Below are 21,140 nucleotides of genomic sequence, written 5' to 3'. Positions count from 1 at the left end.
GTGTCCCCAACATCCCCATTTCCAGCACTTCGGAGGACTTTGGCCAACTGAAGTCCTACTGGCCTTCCCGGCCTCCCTTTCCATCCCTAGCGATGCCAAAGGGTTGAGCATTTCTGTGGGTCGGTGTCTCATGGTCATCCCCAAGTTGGGGCATCGTTGGCCGACAAATGGAGCCGCGTCTGCCCCACAGCATCCCGGTCTTCTCCGGTCTTACGCTTTTCGATGAAGTAAAAAGCTTTACACGCTGCGCTATTCTTCTCTGTCCGGTTATTTGCCGCTTCCGGACGTCAGGTTCAAGGAGGGGAGCTGGAGTTTTGGTTAACTAAATCCCATTCCCGGTGTGAGCCCGCGCCCAGGAAGGTCCGCAAGCCCCACGCAGGTGACCAAGGGACGGAAGCCACGTGCCACGCTGCTCTCCTGCCCGCTGCCGGTCCCAACCAGAGGGAAAGACACGGAGGAGAAAACCATGGGGGTTTTTTGGAGGGTTTTTTTTATTATTAATGATCTACAACATGGAGGTTTCACATACCGACTTTTGGAGAAGAGAGGAATCAGCTGAGGCTCAGGAGCTTTGCCACGTGCGAACTTCCCGTCAGCAAAGATACCACGGGGGTAAAACTCCACACTGAAGGCTGGGACAAACCTCCCCTGACACCCGAAAGTCACAGTGCGCTGGAACCGGCCACCCCTGGGTCCTTTCTAAGGGAGAAACCAGCTGGTTTAGGGCAATGGCACCTAAACTGGTGCAACTGGGGGAAACGAAGGTCAAGTTTGAATCCCTTTGTTTCACGGAATCTTTAGGATGGGAAAAGACCTTCAAGTTGCACCGGGGAAGGTTTCAGTTGGATATCGGGAAAAATTTCCTCACGGAGAGACCGGTCGGACGTCGGCACGGGCCGCCCGGGGAGGTGGGGGACTCGCCGTCACCGGCGGGTTCAAAAACCGCGTGGACGCGGCGCCTGGGGACGCGGCTGAGCGGGCGCGGGGGCGTTGGGGTGACGGTTGGACTCGAGGGTCTCGGAGGTGACCAGCTCAGATGGGGACGTCTCTACTTAACCAGGCAACCCTTTCTACTGCTGTCACCCTGCCTTCTCCCCCACTATCTCCCCGTTCCGTGCCCCGGAGCTTTTCCCCTCTCTTTGCCTCAACGTTCCCAGGCTTCTCTCTTCTCCCTGTGCCTCAGCCCCCCTCTTCACGGGGAAGGAGGAAACGCAAAAGCCCAAGTGCCCTTTTCTTCTCTTCCCCGCGGTCCCAGGGGTAGCAAGGGTTGTCCCCTCAGGCTGCAGAAAGTCGGGGCACAGGCTGGTCCCCATCTCTCAGGGACACAGCCTGAGCTGGGACCTGGCCCCCACCACCCAGAGCCACGGGCGGACCCTCTCCCCAGTGAAGGAGGCGCGGGAAAAAATGAACATGAGCCCCCCCTCATCGGCATCAAAGAAAGCCACCGTCCCTCCGGCGTAGTCAAGGTGGACGCTGACCCGCCGGGGCACCCAGCGGAGGGGCAGGAGGGTCACCTTGCGGGTGGTGAGCGCCCGAACCTGTCCCCCCCACTTCTCCACCCCCCAGATCCCTCCCTGGGGGCAGAGGCTGAGATGCCCCTTCCGACGGATGGACTCGCGGGCCACCCCCACAGCCCAGTCCCCCCCGTCCCCCACCTCCACCTCCCAGCAATGCCGGCCGGCCGCGAAGCCCTGGCAACCCAGGACGAAGGGCCAGTAGTCAAATCGCTCCGGGTTATCGGGCAGGTCCCGGCGTCCTTCCCCGCGTCTCACGCTCTTGCGGTCCTCGGAGAGGATGAGGTCGGGGTGCGCCGTGTCGGGGTCCAGGGTCACGACGGCTGCGGGGTGGGGGGCAGGGGTGTCAGAAGCAAGGCTGAGCATCCCAGGGGTGCGGGGGGCTCGGAGGGGGCCAGCAGGAGCCAGCTTGGCATCCGAAGGGCAAAAGCATCCCGAGATGGAAGCACCCCCAAGAAGGGGGAGGGTGCCGTACGGGCGGCAGAAAAGCTGGTTTTAACCCCAAAAAAACAAAAGGAAAAGGTAACGGGCAACAGACGCCTGCAAACACCCCTGCGGGTTTTAGGCTACGTCAGGCCAAAAAAAAATACTGAGGGGAGAAAAACAAACAAAAAAAAAAAACCAAATGAGGGAAAGCGACGCATGGGCTGTAAACCGGCAAAGTCCCGAGCAGGTCGTGTCCTGCAGCGTCAACCGCGGGACGAGGCCAGACTGGTTTGGCTGAGCGCGCGACTGACAAAAACCCAAAAGAGCTGAAACCCCAAGACCGGGCGACGAATTGGGTCAGCCCGTTTCCGTACCCGTTTCTCGGAAATGCTTCGGTTCCGAGGCGAGGGCTCTGCCCTGGGGTGGGTTTGAAACTCATTGGGTCGCCCTGATTTTTGTGTTCTTCCTTCAGCCTCTGTTCCCGGCGCCCTCGGTGCGCCCAACAGGCGCGACCGCCCTTGCGTCCTCGCTCGGCCGCGGTTTTGGGAAGGTCGAGGCTGGAGGGGGAGCCGAGCCCCAGAGCCGCCCGTTCTTCACCCCTGAGCTGCTTTCAGGAATTAGGACCAAACACGTGTAATTAGGGGAGCGAGGAGTGAGACGGGTATGAAACCGTCGTTTCTTCTGCCCAGGAAAAGCCCTTTGCTCTTCCTCTCCTCCACCTCAGGGTTTCTCCCTGCAGTATTTCTGTTCCCGAAGTGCACCCAGAATGAGCTAAGGGCAGCTCAGCTCTTCCAGCTCTCCCCAAAATACGGCTACCCTATTTTTTTTTCTCCTCCTCAAGCCCTTCTTAGTACCTTGTAGCTTCTTCAGAGTTTCCTTCAGAGCGCTGCTCCTCCACGAGTTGTGGCAAACTCTCTCTTCTGACTCTGGAGAAACATCCACCGGCAGCTGGAAAGTCACTTTCCCACACCTGGAGGGAGGAGAAATATAAAAACGATCCACGCTTTTCGGAGCGATTGCCGTCATTTCAGGAAACCTGATGGCGTCGGGAATGAGGTGAGGGTATTGCTAGAACGTTGGGTTTTTCACCTCACCCCCTTGGCAACCCAAACCTCAAGGAAAGTAAAGGCCAGATTTCCCTGTTGGATTAATTTTTTTTTAATTGGGGTTTTTTTATGTAGACCTTGAGGAAGGCGCAGCTCGGCAGGACTAGGCTAGAGAAAAGAGCCAAGGCTTTGCAGTGAAGTTAAAGCCAGCCGTTGACCAACGTGGAGGTCATTTTGAGGCTGAAGCTCCTTTGATCAACGCCTCCCCGGACGCCGTCAGGAGAGGAATCCCTCAGGAAGAGCAGGGACGTGCCCGTAGCGGTGGTCCCCGGAACACCCCTCCAGACTCTGGCAGTTTCCCTGCAGCAGGGGTGTATTCAGAAGCCACCGATGAGTTTTCTCCTGCAGGGTCATCACCCTCCGAAAAGCTCGCGGAAGAGCCACAAGAGGCCGACGTACCTGCTGCCACTGCCTTTCACATCCTGGGGAGAGAGGAGAGAAGGAGAAGAGGCAGCTCAGCTTGAGCGTTCCTCCTCCAACCGCAGCAACGTTGGACTCTTCGGTTAGGGATGGACCTCCCGGGTCTCTGCTCCAACCCCCGGCTCGGGGCAGGGATGGAGATGCCCACATTGAGAGGGACCCTGAACCAGGGAAGCAAGGACGTTTTTTCCCCCAAATTTAGAAAAAAAAACCCTCTTGCTGCAGCCTCTCACCGGACACCTCCGAGGCTCCATCTGCTCCATAATCCCATTAGAGCACCACAGCTTCCCAGGGCCCCCAGCAGCACTAATGGGCAGTAACGACCCTGATCAGCCCCACCTGAGACCCCCCCACCCCTCACCCCTGGCTCAGGGGCTCTATTTAAGCGCCGTCCTGGGGTTTTTTGGCTTGTTTGGGTGTTTTTGGTCCTTTTGCAGGATGCCTTGGAGGAGCACGGCCATGGACCCTGCTGGTCCACCCCCTGGGCTGCCTTCCCAGCTTGCCTTCAGCCCTGCCCGATGCTCTGGGCCGCCCTGCTCCCCTCCCTCAGGCGCTGCAAAGATGGGGTGAAGTGTTCAAAAAACACGTGGATGTGGCACTTCAGGACACGGTTTGGGGGACACGGTGGCGTTGGGTTAATGGTTGGACTTGATGATCTTGAAGATCCTTTCCAGCCTTAGTGATTCTGTGACCCTCTCGTTCCCCACCCCATAGGGACCCACCAGCCCTCGACTTTCCCTCCCACCCACAGGAATTTGACCCCCCCTTTTTTTTTTCTCCCCGTCCTTCCAGGCTACAAATCTCCCCCTCCTCATCCCCTTGGGCGTTTCAGAATTACGGATGGAACAGGAGCGAACTGCAACTAGGGAAACCCAACTAATCAAGCTCGCGGTGGGGAGGACCCTCCCTGCAGTTTTCCCTTGGAACTGGACGTTCATCCATGTCATCGCCTGGATGAGTTCACTCACCGGTTTCTGGCTCTTCTCTTCCTGCCCTTGCGTCGAGGTGTCCAGCTGGGAAACCTCCTCCGGGGTTCTGGTGGCAGTTTTGGCTTGCCTCTTCTCGATCTCATTTTTCAGGTCTTCCAGCTGTGAGAAGAAGAAGAGCTCGCGTCCTCCCGGGACCTGCGGCGTGCCTAAACCTGAGCAGGGTCTGCCAGGGCTCAGCTTCTATCCTCCCCTTTTAAGATGCAAACGAAGGAGCAGGGGGGTGGGAAATACCACGGGGCATTCGTGGGAAGGCGTTTCCCACGGGAGGAGATCATCTGTGAACCCAAATACCTCCTCGCTTTTCCCCGAATTCCTAGAGAAACGGCGCGGGAGGGGGAAGGAATCAACTGGACGCAAAAAGCAACACGGAGAGATGGTGACAAAAGCCACAAAGAGACTCGCGTGAACTCGGGCAGAAAGCCGCGACGTTCCCGTGGCTACCAGCACGGCAGCGGTGCAAAGCGACCGAAGAGGATCCCATCACCCCGAAGTCGGCGTGTTACTGCCCAGGGACCGACGGGTCAGGGGTGCCGACACCTACCAGATCCTCCAGTTTCCTGGAGGTAGCTGTCCTTCCTCGGAGACCTTCCCTCTCTTCCTCCAGAAAACTTAACATCCGCCTGAGTTCCTTCTGAAGCAAACTGAAAAAACCTGTTGTTTTTATGCCTTTGATGGGGCTGGATCTTTCCCTTCCTGTTCCTGCCCCGTCCCGGGGAAAGCCGCGACAGGGATGCGCCGAGCCCGCCAGTCAACCCTCTGTGCCATGTCTCCTGGGCAGGAGGTGGCGACACCCTTGGCCTGATCTGCCGGGAGCCTCATCTTTCTCCCTTCTCAACCTTCCAGCTCTTTATTCCGGGGGAGCCGGTGGGGGCTGTCACCTCGCCGCTTTTGTCACCCTCCCTTTCGGGCTGGGCGCTGGGCAAAGCCAGCAGGAAAGGGCTGGAGGCGAAAGACGTTCGGGCTGCCGGGAGGTTGAGGAGCTCTTGAGGCTTGGTTGGCACCACGGATGGGGAAAGCGTAACGAAACCGGGAGGGAAATGTGCAACCAGAACCCTGTGGGTGCTGGGAGAGGGGCTCGACGCACGTACAGGGGCGCAAGCTCTGGGGTCCTTGGGACCCCCGGCCGCGCCTGCGCCGACAGCCGCCCATCGCCACGTGCCCTCCAAGAAGCACCGTCCTGGCTCTGAGCGCACAGGGAAATGTTTCTACGCAATTTATGACTCATTGCTCCTTCGTTGAGCTCCGTGGCCAACTATATCTGTATTTTTTTTTTTTTTTTGCACGGCAGCAAGTGGGACTCGTAGAGACAGGGTGACTGTGACCCAGCTGAAGGGCTACCAACGGAGGTAACTCCCCCAGCCGCGATCCCTCGGCCGGCTTCGGAGATGCAAGACTCATTTCCAGCAAACTGTTCCCATCAGGAAAAGCCCCGGGGGAGCCTCCTCGCCCCGGGAACGGCCGGACTGGGAGCAATCGCCCTGCAGCCCCTTCCTGGGGAAGGGTGGCCCGGGGTGAGCGCCTTGGGAGGCGACGTGTCCCGCCGGACACGGGTGGATGCCGGCGTCTGATGGGACTCCTCCGTCCGAGCTGGGCTGCTTTGCGCTTGGGTGGCGAGCGGCTCCGCGCCGTGGGGCACGGCTCCTTTCATCTCAAAATCAGGTGCCAACGGCCGGGGGAATGAGTCGCGCCCTGAGAGCATGTAGAGGAGCCTGGAAAACCAGCCGGAGCGGAGGCATCGGCATCGCCTATTTCCAGACTACGCGGGAGGAGAGCCGGGGCGGGGTGGGGGTTAGAGACGCCGAGGGAGCCTGTGGCCCTGCAGGAGTCGGAAAAACGTCGATCTCCGCCTCCGAGGAAAGCACGGAGTTCTACCGGGACCCCGGACGCTGCCTCCGAGAGGAGCGTGGTGGGACCACGGTGCGTCGGGGACCTCCGGCCACCCACAAAGACGTCCTGGCAGAGCAACTCGAGAGCTTTTGCCCCGGGTCGCCGTCGCGGGTCCGTCCTGCGCGGACAGCCCGTCTATTCGTCTTCCCCTCCGCCCTCCCCGGGCTCCAACGGGTGCCAGGACGCGGCCCCGACACACGCGGTGACACGTAGGGTGACGCTCCTCCCCGCCGGGGCTGTGGGAAAGGGGGTGAGAAGGGAGAAAGAGAGAAGTTTTCCAGGTGGTTTGCTCAGAAGCCGTCCCCGGTAGCCCCCATCGCCCCTTTTTTAATAAACCTTGGCGCCTGAGCTCCCGCCGCGGGAAGCCCGGCGGCTCCCGAGCGACGGCGACGCGCCGGGCGGAGGGGGGAGATACGCAGCGTGACGAGCGGCGGCACCGGGACGCCGGCTGGCAGCCGGCCCGCGGCGGGGACGGCGAGACGGGGCTTCGTCACGGGGCGCCCGTTCGTATCGCGCCGGTTATTCCGAGCCCAGCGCTGCCCGCTCCCTCCCACCCTCGCTTCTGGTTCCTCTTGGCGGTTCTGTAATCAATAAACTCCATTTATTTTGGGGGTGCCTCTTCCTCTTTCGGGTTTCCTCGGAAGAAAACCGGCCGTTTTTGAGGGAATGGGTGTAGGTGAGTCGGGTGGCGATGCCAGAACCTGTGTCGCTTCACCAGCTCGAGGAACGTCTAACCAGCAGAGCCCCAGGAGCCTCCGGCACCGTTTATCCCGTCGTATCCCCCCTCAACACCCGACAGCGAGAAACCGGCTTTTCCTGGGGGTTACCAGGGAGCTGAACGCGTATAATGGAACGGAAAATTGCGTTCCAGGTGCGTTGCTTTCCCTTCGCTGCCCGCAAAGGTTGCCTGAACGGCGGGAGGTCCACCACGAGAAGGTGGAAAGCTAAGCGAGGTGTCCCCATCCCACCCAGCTTTTCTTCACCTTGCTGACCCAAAAGGGAAGAAATCCAGAGTAATGCACCCATGGGAAGGCGGAAAGTGGAGAGTGCAAAAGAACGTGGGTTTTTTATTTAAAATAAATACCAAAAACGGAGCCCAGCTCCCCAAACCAAGCCAGGTCCTAGAGAGAGGCGACCTCCCTTTGCGGAACGGACTCTGGATCTGCCTTGCAACTGATGTCAGAAAGAAAACACTTCGGAAGGAGATATCAACGGGAGGATTTACTGCGTTAAAGGCAAAATAAAGTAAAAAAGACCACACGTTTGAAAGTCGTGAGCGCTCTCCATCCTTGATCACCCCCTCGGCGTTCCCTTCCTTCTGACGTGCCGACCCCATCGCCTCGCGCCGGCGGGTACGTCCTCCTCGCCGCCGTCCCGTCTCCTCATCCTCGCCCTCCGGGCGCCACCCCAGGGCTCCCAACGGAGCGGGACGCGGGAGAGGAACAGCAAGTTCCCTCGGCGAGACGCTCGGAGCAGCGACCGGCCGGCGTCGGGCGGGAGACGTCGCTCTCGTTCGAGTCAGATCGAGGGACCCCTCAAGGACAGATGCGGAGGTGAGAGCTGAACCCGACCCGGTCCAGAGCGGACATCAGCTGCCCGGCCACCGACTGGTCCTCCGCGGCTGGGATCTGGGTCACCTCTTGCAAACGAGCCCCCATCCCCATCTTGAACCAGGGGAAGACCCTCTCGCCGTTGAACGAGGCTCTGGTATAAACCAAGAGGGGAGCATCGTCCTCCGCGCTGAAAAACGCCACCCGCCCCCCTTCGTAGTCCAAGGAGACCCGCACCCTCCTGGGAAGCGGGTTCAGGCGCAGGTTGGCGCGGGGGGATGTGAGGGAGTGATAAGCTTCCAACGCCCAGACCCCCTCCTTGGGGGTGAGGCTCATCGGCCCCTTCCTCTTGACCGAGGCTCGGGCCACCCCCAGGGCCCAGACGCCCCCCTGCCCCACCTCCACCTCCCAGAAGTGCCGCCCCGAGGCGAAGCCCTCGCAGCCCAGCACGCAGGGTTCAAAGTCAAATCTCTGCGGGTCGTCCGGGAGCTCCTGCGGCAGCAGCTGGCCCCGGGCTTCTTTTCGGTCCTCGGAGAGGCGGAGGTTGGGGTGAGCCGTGGCGGGGTCCAGGGTGACGTTGGCTGCAGGACAAGGGAGAACCGGAGTCCTGGAGGTAGGTCCCGGGGAGGCTGGGGGTGGCTCCCGTCCTCCCGGCATCCGGGACCGGCCCCGCTCTCCGGCTTCCCCCGGCTCTGGATGCTCCAGAGGGGGCGCGGGCAGGTGTGGGGGTGGCACTAGCCTCGGGGTCCCCCCGCGGAGATGCCCCCGGGTGAAAGGAGAAGGGGGAGAGGACCAAGCACGGAGCAGAGGCGTGGGGAGGGGACGGTGGGAAATTCGGGGGGAGGGAAGGGGAAGTGCAAACGCTCTTCTCGGGTCCCTTTTCTTTGGGTCCCAGAGGGGCATGTGGCGTTACCAGGACCATATCTCAGCCCCTGGGATACACCAGGAGCCTCAACGTCAGGCTGCCGTCACCCTTCCTTTCCCTGGGGGCATTGCGGTGGGTTTTTTTTTTTTCCGCCGGCATCTCTTCCACAAGCCAAAACCCCCCCCCCGGTCCCTCCCACCCACCACCGTCGACTTACTTGGCTCTTGCAGCGTGAACATCAGGCTGTCTAAAGAGGAGAGAGATTTCGTGGCGTCAGGTTCGGGCAAACGGGCTGCCGCTTCGCTGGATGGTGCGGGCTGGGGAGCCGCAAGAGCTGAGGGGAGGCTCGGGAGGGGAAACACCCAGCGCGTGGGGCTGGGCTGGGTGCGGAGGCTCGGGGCCGACCCGCTTTGGTGCGGGTATCGATGCCGCGATAGCTACACAGCTCTCCCGAAGCCCGGGGAGACGAACCTCCTGGCCGAGATAAACCCCCCCGAGAGATGTGTCCCCAGATTTCTCCCCCCGCCGCAGCACCCCTTCCCTGGCTTTGCCCCCACCTGAACCTCAATTTTCCCCACCAGCTTGGGGGAGAACCGCACCAGCAGCTCTGAATCCGCTTTTCTCGCGGGACGTGGGCGAGGAGATGCCTTTGCTGAGCTTGTTTTTCTCTCCCCTCCACTTCCCCGCTATTTTTGCCCCGGGAAAAACTGTCGGTGTCCTCCTCTGGTTAAAAGTCTCAGCTGCATTTATTTCCAGGAGTAACCGGGCGGGTTTTGCGCCAGCCGCCGGCACACGGGAGCCCCGTGTCCCCCAGACAGCGTGGCCCTCCTGTCCCTGCGCCGTACCTTGGCATCTCCTCAGCGCGCTTCTCACGAGGACGTTTCTCCGAGCAAAGTCCTCCAGTCGCCTTTCCAGAGCCGCCGACACCTCCGCCGGAGGGTTGAATTTCATCACCTCGCAACTGCAAAGAGGGCGGAAAAACCTGCGTGGGAGATTCGGCGACTCCTTTTGTCCTCCTTAAACAACCCAGGAGAGGCTGCGTGGTGGGACCGAGGAGGTTCCTCCGGGAGCAAACCAAAGCCCCCAGCCCCTGCCCGGCTTCCTCGCCGTCTGCTTCCCCCGGGCGGCCGCCGAACCGGCATTTCTGAAGGCAAAGCAGCGCGGGGGGAGGCTGAGCGCCCGCCTACAGCCATCCGGTTTGGGACCCCAACCCCGGGATTGCCCCCCGGGGCGGCCGGACCTCTCCGGAGCGCGGGGAAAGCGAGAAGGAGCCGCGTTACCTATTCCGGAGCCTTTTGATGTCCTAAAGGTGGGAAGAGAGAGGAGAGAGGGTTGGGGAAGAGGAACAACAAAAATGTTGTTTCTTCTAACAAAAGTTAAATAAATGTCTAAAAACTTTTGTTTTTAGAGGCAGTAGCAGAGAGGACCCTGCCCGTCCCCCGGCCACGCCAGAAGACCCCAGGGAGTCCCCACGGGGCAGAATTTGGGCTCCCGGGTCTCAGGCTTCGCTCTACCCCTCCTTTCCCCCGCCGGCTCCGGATGCTTTGGGCTCCCACCTGCAGGAACTGGCTCGCCGGCTGCTGGAATTTCCCCTCCATCTCCCAGATGAGGGTGTCGAGGTGGGCCATCTCCTCCGAGACCTTCGCCACCGCTCCCTGCCGGGCCCTGGCGACGGCCCCGTCCAGGTCGGCCAGCTGGGTCAGGAGGAGGTGCTCCTGGTCCTTCAAAAACCGGCGCAGCTCCTCGAACTCGCGCGCTATCCTCTTCCCTTCGGTTTTGGTTTTTTCCTGCCGACACGAGAGATGGGGACAAAAGGGATGGGAGAGGGGGCAGGAGACCCCCCCGGGCGGCGGAAGGGGTGCCGCAGCGGTCTCTACGGCTCTAGCGCTGGCCGAAAACATCCCTCGTTGGATCATTTTGGCACCGTTCTGGCTTCCCTCGGCGGCACGTCCCCGAGGCTGGCGCAGCCTGCGGGGCTGCGACAACCCCCAGACCGTCGCAGGAGGAATCAGAGCGGCCTCAGGTGAAGCTCTGCAAGGTGGGCAGGAGGTGCCGGGGGCTACAGAAAAACCCCGTGAAACCCAAGAAAAACAGATTAGTGCTTCAAGGCCACCGGGCTGGTCTCGGGATACCCCATCCTCAGTGACACTCCGTCAATACAAGGGTGAATTTGACCGCGAGCCGTCGCGCCGGGGATTTAGGTGGTAGCAGGGAGTACTCGGGGAGCTCAGCCTGGAAGCAAAACCAAAAGGTACAACCTCAGCTGGGCTCAGAAAGAGGGAGATTTCACAGAATCACTAGGTTGGAAAGGACCTTCAAGATCATCAAGTCCAACCATTAATCCAGCGCCACCGTGTCCCCTAAACCATGTCCTGAAGCGCCACGTCCACACGTGTTTTGAACACTTCCAGAGATGGCGACTCCACCACTTCCCTGGGCAGCCTGTGCCGGTGCTTGGCTACTCCCTCGGTGAAGAAATTTTTCCTAATATCCAATCTAAACCTCCCCCGGCGCAACTTGAGGCCGTTTCCTCTCGTCCTGTCGCTGGTTACTTGGGAGAAGAGACCAACACCCTCGTCGCTACAACCCCCTTTCAGGTAGTTGTAGAGAGCGATAAGGTCTCCCCTCAGCCTCCTCTGCTCCAGACTGAACACCCCCAGTTCCCTCAGCCGCTCCTCATCAGACTTGTGCTCCATTCCCCTCCCCAGCTCCGTTGCCCTTCTCTGGACACGCTCCAGCACCTCAATGTCCTCCTTGTAGTGAGGGTCCCAAAACTGAACACAGGATTCAAGGTGCAGCCTCACCAGTGCCGAGTACAGGGGCACAATCACTTCCCTGCTCCTGCTGGCCACACTAGTGCTGATACAGGCCAGGACGCTGTTGGCCTTCTTGGCCACCTGGGCACACTGCCAGCTCATGTTCAGCCGGCTGTCAGCCAGCACCCCCAGGTCCTTTTCCCCAGGCAGCTCTCCAGCCGCTCCTCCCCAAGCCTGTAGCGTTGCGTGGGGTTGTTGTGGCCAAAGTGCAGGACCCTGCACTTGGCCTTATTAAATCTCATACAGTTGACCTTGACCCATCGACCCAGCCTGTCCAGATCCCTCTGCAGAGCGTTCCTGCCCTCCAGCAGATCAACACTCCCACCCAGCTTGGTGTCACCTGCAAACTTACTGAGGGAGCACGCGATCCCCTCATCCAGGTCATCGATAATGACATTGAACAAGACCGGCCCCAGAACCGAGCCCTGGGGAACACCGCTTGTGACCGGCCGCCAGCCGGATTTAACGCCGTTCACCACAACTCTCTGGGCTCGGGAGAGAACCAAAACACCTTCCAGCCCATTTCTCTACGTCTGCCCCCACCAGCTCCCTTGCAGAGGAGCTGCAATATTATCTCCCCGGTGCAGGCTCCAGCCGAAGCGAAGCCCCGGCAGATAAGCACAGGCTTGGCCGGCGCCTGGACACTCCGCAAACCGAAGGTGCGAGATCCGGCCTCAAAACACACCAGCAATGTGGGGCGGGTGCCGGAGGGCACCTACCAGGTACGAGCTGGTCCTTACTCCGGTTTTTCTGCTCTCCAGGTATTTCTCTCTCTCCTCCTTCAAAGCCTGCAGGCGAGCCTGGATTTCCTCCTGAGGAAAAAGAAAAGATGTTCTTGGAGGAACTGCGAAAAAGCCTTTTTCTGCGCTAAAATTACTTCTGCCCTCGTCTTAGATGGGAGAGGCTTTGCCCGAACGCTGGCCGCTCCGCACGGAGCGGAGGAGGAAGAGGAGGAGGAAGAGGAAGATGATCCACAAGCGACCTACGCTGCTCTGAAGTCCTAGGCAAAGAAATGCAACCTGCAAACACCAACCTTGCTGCAAGCGTGGGGAAAAATCCTACAGAAGAGCAAAACACCCGTGTCCCGGGAAGCCTGTAAGAGCAAGATAAGCGCAGAGCGAGATTTCCCCCAAAACCACTCCCAGCCTCCGGAACTCGGTGGCTCTGGGGTAAACGCATCTGTATTTAACAACCCTCCCTGGGTTTATTTAGCGTGCGTTTAGGCAAGTTGCTTTTCGAACCCACAAAAGCCCTTCAGCGCCAACGGCTCGCACGCTGCGAACGCAACGGCGAACAGGGGCACGAATACGCAGTCAGGACCTCCGAGTCATTTTTACGTTATTTTGGATACTTATCGTCAGTGTTTCAGGACAGTCGAGTCGATAGCGGAGTTCGAAGAGGAAAAAGGCTAAGAAGGAATTTTTCTATTTCTCCCGGGCCGTTGGCAAAAGATCAATAAATTAAAAGGGGGTCGGGGGGGGGATCCCAGTAGGAACATTTTGAAAAAACGATGTCCGCGCAATAAAAAATGCAAAGAGGAAGCACGTGGGTAAGCGAGACCCGAAGACCCCCGCTTGCAGCGGAGCCGCGTGGAGAGCGGCCGCGGCCGAACGGCCGCGTTTTGCCCCTGGAAAGGGATTTTCCACGAAGGTTGGGGAGATGGGAGCACGTCTCTGGGCTTTACCTTATATTCCTGGGCGGCTTCTTCAACGGGGACCACGGCGTGGAAGCGGTGAGCCCGGGACCTGTCGCACACCACGCAGATGAGCTGCTGGTCCTCCTTGCAGAAGAGCTTCAGAGCCTCCCGATGCTGCCCGCACAGATCCTCCCATCCTCCTCCTCCTCCTCCTGCCCGCAGGCTCAGCTGCCTGGCGATTTCGGCAATATTCGCCAGCTCCCAGCTGGGACGGAAACCCTTCCGCGGAGCCGTCTGCCGGCAGCGCGGGCAGGAGAACGGTGCCTCCAGCCCGTCCCAGCAGCGGGCGATGCACGCCCGGCAGAAGTGGTGGCCGCAGGGGATGGAGACGGGGTCTCGGAAGTAACCCAGGCAGACGGGGCAGGAGGCTTCGCTCCGCAGGCTCTCCGCCGGGCTCTGCGTAGCCATGGCTCGCGCCGGCGTGCCCCTGGGATGGGCTCGAAGGAGCTGAGCTTCGCGGGAAGGAGGGGAGGACGTTCCTCCTGCCTCGGCGGGGGGACGTCGGCTTCCCTAACGCCACGAAACGGCGGGGAGGAGCGAGAAGAGGGCGAGCAGGCGCGCGGCGCGTCCCCCTCGCCCGCCTCCCAGCGCTTGCGGCTCGGCCGGCTTCGCTGAGCCAGCTGCGAGCCGGCAGATAGGCGGGAGGGCAGGGCTGCTCGTCAGCGGGACCAGGGCGGGCTGGAGACGCGTCCCACGACACGCAGGGTGGGATACGCTCCTGCCCCGGGACCGGCCGTGGAAGAGGACGTCAGGGTCCCGGGGGCGGCCGGTTGTCTACGAGTCAGCGGCGGGACCGTACGCCGAAGGCATCAACCGCGTACGGGGCTGCGTTAGCAAGAGCGGAGAGGGGAGGGACTGCTCCCCTCCGTCGGCACGCGTGAGGCCACGTCTGGGTGCGGGGACCAGTTTGGGCCGTCCCAGTAGACGGCAGACAGGGTCAGGCCACCGAACGGAAGTTACGGAATCCCAGAATGAAGTCGCAGAAGCGTTAAGGTTGGAAACGGTCTTTGCGATCGTCAAGTCCAACCATCAAGCCAACACCCCCGCGCCAGGATGGATGGGAAGAGATTGGGATTATCCAGCCTGGAAAGGAGGAGGATCGAACCGCTGTCTGCAGCTGCCCAGCAGGGTTAGAGAGGGGACAGAGCCAAACACCAGATTTCAAGACAATTTTCGTCAAGGACTTGAGGGACCTTCATCCGAACCCCTGTCCCTGTTGTATATTCTCACGGAAAAAGTCCGACCTCTTGCTTGGCTAAAGCCCAGCGCGTCAGGGATGACGTCGAGCCAACGTCGAAAGGAGCAGTCCCGTTTCTGTGTGTTTATTCCCAATTCTGACTCCCCCTTTACACACCGAGTCAGGGTCCGACTGAGCCGCCAACGACGCCAACTCCTGGCTTGCTGATGACTTTTCACCACCTCTATTTCCACTGACTTGCTGTGTTTGACAGCACAGAAAACTCGGGTTTATCATCTCCCTGTGCAGTGGGTTTTAGAGAGGAGCAAGGATGATTTTTCCTTCCTCCGGTTATTTTAAGCAACTTCCAAAAAAAAAAAAAACCCACAAACCCATGGAAAAAAACCCAAAAAGACCCACGAGGCAGAAATTACTTAGGATTGCACATTTACGTTTAATTCCCCGCTGGTGCAAGTTTGCAGGCACCCAGGAACAGTCAAAACCTATTTTAAGGCATGGAAATGGTCCCATTTTCCACTAAAGGCCCGGAATTTGAACACCGCTGCCCTTTCATTTGAGGTTTGGGCGGGAGGAAGGAGGTTGTCCTTGATGGCCGGGCAGGTGCCAGCTCCAGCAAGGAGCTGGATTTTGTATTAAACAAATTATTTTTTGTATTTTGCATTAAACAAATAACCCATCACTGAGGTCGGGATATGCCGGGGGAGTCCCCCTTCCCTTGATTCCTCTTCCAGGTTGTCCCTGGCATACGGTCTCTCTGGTCCCACCAATTCCCCTCTGTCCAGTGGCTCCATCTCCAGCCATGGTAGCATCTGGGATGGAGAGATGGGTCTAAGGCTGTCCAGACCCTCCAGCCCAGGACAGGAATTTCTGGAGAGTCATCCGAGCTCGGAGCCGTGCAAAAGCTTTGCAGAGCTCCTGCTCCACACGGCGTTTTGCGTCGTCCGGGTTCCTTGTAGCACCCGGAGCCGCAGAGGCTTACGGTGGATTTGGGACAAAACTCAGCCCCTGGTTTGTTTCCCGGGGGTGAGTGGATGGGGTTTTTATTTTTTTTCTCCCGCGCCTTAGGAAAAGAGTTTGAGGTGAGCATCCTCCATCGCCAAGAACCAGGGGTAGACTGTCTCCCCTTCGAAAGAAGCCCGCAGAAAAGCAAAGACCTGTGCCTTGCTCAGAGCATCAAAAAACACCACCCTCCCTTCCCGACAGTCCAAGCAGACCCATATCCGCTGGAGAGCACTGCGTAGGGTCAAGGGGGTGACACTGGGAGAGGTCAGAGCCTTGTACCCGTCTTTGCTATGACCCAGCGCCCATACTCCCGCTTCCGGAGCCAGGGGAAACCACGTCTCCCTCGGCACCGACTCCTTGGCCACCCCGACGGCCCACACGCCTTGTCCGCAGATCTCCACCTCCCAGCAGTGCCAGCCCGACGCGAAGCCCCTGGAGCCCAGCACGCAGGGGTAGACCTTGAACGTCTCGGGGTTGGCGGGCAGGTCCTTCTCACACCTTCCCCACCACGTCACGCTGCAGTCTTCCAAGAGGCATAGCTCCGCGTTGGCCGTCTTCGAGTCCAGCGTCACCCGTGCTGGAGGGGGAGCGGGAGTCAGGCTCACCGCAGCAGATTTTGGGGGGCACGGGGCTGCTTCCCTCCCTTCCCATCCACCTGATCCAGTTGGGACCCCTCCAGGTATCGCCTCGTGGTGCGACCGGGGTGGGAGGAGGAGGAAAGGAGGCAGCAGAGCAGTTTGGGGTAATTTTTAGGGGCAGGAGAGCTTGTTTCACTACGTTTTGCGATTTAATATGCTGGATTGGTTGGGCACGCGCTCGGCTCACTTACTTCTTAAAGGAAGCTTGAACTCCAGTATGCCTAGAGGAAAGAGAAAAACGTGAGAGGCAGAAAGATAAATTCCCAATTTCTGTGAAAATCCCGGGAGTCCGGAACGTTGCTCATTTGCAATCTCCTTGTTGGATCTTGCAAAAAAAAAACCAAAAAACACCACAAAAACCCCCCAAAAACCAACCCTCGTTCAACAACCAGGTTGTATTTCTTTCACACGGCTTCGTTCCGCCCCTACCCCCCCGAGAAGCGCGATGACGTTTTCCTTTCCGGACTTGCGCGCGGTACCTTGGAATTTCTCCATCGCCTCCTCGACGACTGCCGTTTTCTCTGTGAAATCACAGAATTTCTTTTCCAGCTCAGGGGAGATATTGAGCGGCTGCGAGAACACTTCCCGCTCGCACCTGGAAGGAAGGAGGGGATATATTTACGCCTGGTTGTAGTTCGCTACTCAACGCTTCATCAGCAGTCGGTGGGGAGAATTAGCGGAGGGAAGATGATGGGTCTGCGCCGTGCCACACGTCTTGGCAAATTACACAACGCCATCGCGCATCACCCTTGTAGACGTTTAATGATTTGCTTCAGCTGCCAGAGGACGAGGTGGTTACGTCAGGGTCCCAATGGGCACTAACATCCCTGAGCAGACCCACCTGGGACCCCACGCCCCCACCCGTGGTCCAGGGGCTCTATTTAAGCCCAGCCCTGAAGCCTTTGGCAAGCTGCCTTGGAAGAGTGTCCATCCCATGGGCTGTCTTCTTGGCTTGCCCACGGAGCTGCTCTTCCCAGCCCTGCTTGGCTCTCCCGGCTTGGGAGATACGTGATTTCTCCCAGTATCCCGCCGCTCGATTGCGGAGAAATTTTTCTCGGACGAGGACCACGTACCTGCTCAAGGTGGTTTTAATGTCCTAGACGAGAGAGAAGAAGAGACTTGGTGACCCGGCGCGCCTCCCCTCGGAGTAACGGGCTTTCGCTCTAGTGAAGTCCCTCTTTGAGCACGTCGGGGTGTCCAACCGAGAGCTGGAGGCCTTCACGGCGCTTTGGGGAAGCCCGGGGTCTCACCTTCAGGAGCTCACAGTCGGGCTGCTGGCATAGCCTCTCCATCTGGCCGGTCAGCGTGCCCCGGCTCGCCGCCTCCTCCGAAAGGCCGGTGAGGATTTCTGTGTGCGCGTTCGTTATCTCCGCGCGCAGCCGCCCCAGCTGGGTCAGCAGAAAGGACTCCTGCTCCTCCAGGAACCTCTGCAGCTGCGTAAATTTGGTCACGATCTTCTCCTTTCCAGCTTCTGTCCTCTTCTGCCGAGGGCAAGCCACAGCCGTACCGGGAAGGAGAGAGCAGGACGGGAGCACCAAGAGCCAACGGTGGGTCTTAGCGGGACCCACCCAAAAGACGCCCGTGGGGAAGACGCTAACCCGCTCCTCCTCCTCGCCCGCCCACGGGAGAGAGGAAGAGACGTTCCTCCTCTCTCCTCCCGTTGCCCTGCCGAGGAAGCGCCACGGGCACCTACGGCGTAGTCCCGGACTCTGTTTTCTCCGTCTTGCACGGACGACTGAAGCGCCTCTTGCTCCGATTTCAGAAGCCGCAGCCGGGTCTGGATTCGCTCCTGAGAGGAAAGAAACAAGTCCCTCGTTTGGCGGCGCGGCTGTCTGGCGCCCGAGGGAGGGACTTTGGTACCGCAACACCCGACGGCGCGTCCTGCGCCGGGGCCGGCTTCAAACGCAGCCTGGCTCCCTCCAGCTTCTCCACCGCAGGAGGGAGCGGATCTCGGGTCGGCCCGAGCGTCCGCAGAGGCGTCGTTGCCAGAAAGTACGTCCTGAGGGGTGAAGCCAGGCGAAAAAAAAAAAAATTAAAAAATTAAAAAATAAAAATAAAATAAAAAATAATTTTTTTTAAAAAATAAAAATTAAAAATTGAAAAATTAAAAATAAAATTAATTTTTTTAAAAAATTTAAAATAAAAATATTTTAAAATAAAAATAAAATAAAAATTAAAAATAAAGATAAAAAATTAAAAATAAAAATAACTAAAATTAATAAAAATAAAAATTAATAAAAATAATAATAATAAAAATAATAAAAATGAAACGAAAAATAACTAAAAAATAATAAAAATAAGAATAATAATTAATAATAAAAATAACTAAATAAAAATAAAAATTAAAAGTAAAATAAAAATTAAAAAATAAAAATAATAAAAGATAAAAATAAAATAAAAAATACTTTAAAAATAAAAATAAAATAACTCAATGCAGGATTAGACCAGGCTCGTTGCAGGTCGCGAGCAGGGCCAGCCGGAGAGCTTTCGCATCGAACGCCAGCCGGGGACGGACATCTGCGGCCGACCCGCGCAAGCCGCGATCTCTGGAGGGTGGCGTTTTGCTGCGGGCAGGGCTGGCAGGAACACCACCTTCAGCTGAAAAGTTTTTATTTTTGGGTGTGTTTTGGGGCGGGTTTTTTTGGTAGCTTGGTCTTAGGTCAGGTGCCAGTAATTGATGGGAAGCTTTTAGAATTGGGGAAAAAAAAAAAAAGAAACACAAATAAGGAGCTGAGGGTAAAGATTGGGGGGGGGGGGGTAATTTCTTTGGAAATGGTTGCGATTTCGTGGATTTTGGCTCAGCAGGAACAACAGGGAACTCCCCGCTGCTCTTGGGGGAAGTGCTGGGAAAGTTTCGCGGCACCCGTGACTGTGCCAAAGCCATTAACCTCCCCTTTTTTCTTCTTTTTTTTTTTTAAAACCGAGGTCAAGGAGATTTCCGGGAGCTGCGGGGCGGGAGAAGAGCTCAGGATTTCTCTCATTTTTTTTTTTTTCCGGCTGATCTTGACGAGGGACCCGTATCCCGGGGGACAGAGCCGCTTACGGCTGCTGGCCAAACCCGCCTCACGAGGCTCGGCGAAGCCCCGGCACTGCAAACCGTGAGATTAAAAGCTTCCACGGGGGTTGTGGCGGTGGGAGATCGTATCCGCCTCTTCCTTACTCCTCCCTAAGCCCCCCGTGGCCCAACACCGGGAGGGATGACCCCGAAGGGTCTGGTGCTCCTACGCCCGCCTCTTTTCGGGACAGGTAATGCCGCCTCAAGAGTTGATATCAAGAGTACGAGGGTGGGCGAGTCCACGGGTGGCTTATCCCACAGCCCCGAGGCTACACGGGTATCTGCACCCATCAAGAGCAGCAACACCGGGAACTTCCGGCCCTTGGCGCGGCGACGCGTCCGTGAACCGCTCACCTTGTACTCCTGGGCGGCCTCGTCCGCGGGAACCACAGAATGGTTGCGGTGCACCTTGGACCGGTCACACACCACGCAGATAAGCCTTTCGTCGTCTTCGCAGAAGAGCTTCAGGGCTTCCTGGTGCTCCTTGCACAAGTTCTCCCCTCCTTCCGCCTCCCCGGCCAGTCGCAGGTGCAAGCTCTTGGCTACTTCAACGACGTTGGCCAACTCCCAGTTGGGTCGGAGGCTCTGCTGGGCCACAGTCTCCCGGCATCGGGGGCAGGAGAAGTTGGTGGTCAGCCCTTCCCAGTTCCGAGCGATGCACGCCCGGCAAAAGCTGTGCCCGCAGTGGATGGACACGGGGTCCTGGAAAAGTTCCAGGCAGATGGAGCAGGAGGCTTCATCCCGAAGGCTTCCCACAGGCATCCTGGCCGCCATGGAGAGGGACCAGGCTTGCGTTTCGCTTCCAAATGACCGGGAAGGAGAGAGGGTTCTCTTCCTGATTCGGAGCCATTGGCTAAGCTGAGATCCAGCCCCTTTCTAGGAGGGCTCCAGGCAGTAGATTTACTTATATTGCTCTGCCGGAGCTGGGAAGCGGCAGTTGGGTGGGGAGGAAGAGAATTGGAGGTGCCCATCCCGTTTTCGCCCTTTTCCAAAGACGCTGAGTTTTTTCGGTCTCCCAAGCCTGTCCTTTGAACCCGTGGAGACCCGTGGATGTGGTGACTCGGCAGCTAGAGCAGGAATTTCACACCCTACCGGCACCCGAGCGGTGGTGGCGCGGCTGGGGTGCCCGAAAACGCTGCTGAGGTCAAGAGCAGCAGGACCTGGCCGAGGCTTGGGAAGGACCTCGGCACCCTTCAGGTGTCCTTCCCCGTAGAGCTGGTTTGGGAGGACTCTAACGGCTCTTGGGTGACCTTAAGGCTTCAGATGTACAACTCGCCGCCGGGCAGGGCTTTCCCACCTGTGAGAAGACATTTCGGGCACGCCTGACCCCCAGGCCATCAGCCCAACACCCTGGGGGTAAGGTGGGACATCAGACCAACACCCTGAGGGACCGCTGCGGATCACAGATGCCCGCACGTCCCTGGGGACCGCCGGTGCCTCCAAGACCTTGCAAGGTCCCGGTGGGTTTCTCTGGCCCGTGGAAACGTAGCCGAGAGTCTGGACCGACGCTTTTTCCTGCTTTTTTTAGCACAGAAAAATGCTTTTACCTTCAAAAGCCGTGCCGTCCCTTCGTCCCGGCGTCGTTCGTCCGCCGTTGCCTCGCAGCCGGTGTCCAGGCGGGGAGGGTCTCCGCTGCTCCCTCCCACCGCGGCTGCCGTCAGCCAAGAAAGGCTTCGGCGAGCGTTTTCATGCGAGCTGGGCCAGAAACGGGTCAAGAGAGGGCAGCAAATTGTCGTGGTTAAGCCCCCCGCGGCGGGACGGGGGAGAGAATCGGGGAAAAAGCTCATGGGTCACCCCACAGCTGCCTCAAATCTCCTTGATTTTGGGGTTTGGCCAGCAGCCGTAAGCGGCTCTGTCCCCCGGGATACGGGTCCCTCGTCAAGATCAGCAGGAAAAAAAAAAAATGAGAGAAATCCTGAGCTCTTCTCCCGCCCCGCAGCTCCCGGAAATCTCCTTGACCTCGGTTTTAAAAAAAAAA

The 21,140-nt window shown here is 58.6% G+C and overlaps 2 protein-coding genes across 2 annotated transcripts; both read right to left on the bottom strand.

Annotated features, from left to right (window-relative positions):
• Positions 1-1,316: 1,316 nt before the first annotated feature.
• Positions 1,317-19,936, bottom strand: LOC309414846 (E3 ubiquitin-protein ligase TRIM39-like; the record flags this gene model as incomplete). Its single annotated transcript, XM_082012222.1, has 11 exons — positions 1,317-1,897; positions 2,795-2,910; positions 3,446-3,468; positions 4,435-4,554; positions 15,820-16,046; positions 16,299-16,328; positions 16,587-16,702; positions 17,181-17,203; positions 17,358-17,588; positions 17,801-17,896; positions 19,295-19,936. The coding sequence occupies 11 exons, from the start codon at positions 19,934-19,936 to the stop codon at positions 1,317-1,319; spliced, it is 2,205 nt and encodes a 734-aa protein (XP_081868348.1).
• Positions 7,424-13,677, bottom strand: LOC309414865 (zinc finger protein RFP-like; the record flags this gene model as incomplete). Its single annotated transcript, XM_082012241.1, has 7 exons — positions 7,424-8,473; positions 8,975-9,004; positions 9,603-9,718; positions 10,038-10,060; positions 10,314-10,544; positions 12,293-12,385; positions 13,258-13,677. 7 exons carry the CDS (start codon positions 13,675-13,677, stop codon positions 7,878-7,880), a joined length of 1,509 nt encoding a protein of 502 aa, XP_081868367.1. The 3' UTR covers positions 7,424-7,877.
• Positions 19,937-21,140: the final 1,204 nt, after the last annotated feature.

The sequence above is a fragment of the Phaethon aethereus genome, assembly GCF_964289735.1.
Source record: "Phaethon aethereus genome assembly, chromosome: 33".
In the NCBI taxonomy this organism is placed as follows: domain Eukaryota; kingdom Metazoa; phylum Chordata; class Aves; order Phaethontiformes; family Phaethontidae; genus Phaethon; species Phaethon aethereus.
This window is presented reverse-complemented; position numbering and strand designations above follow the sequence as displayed.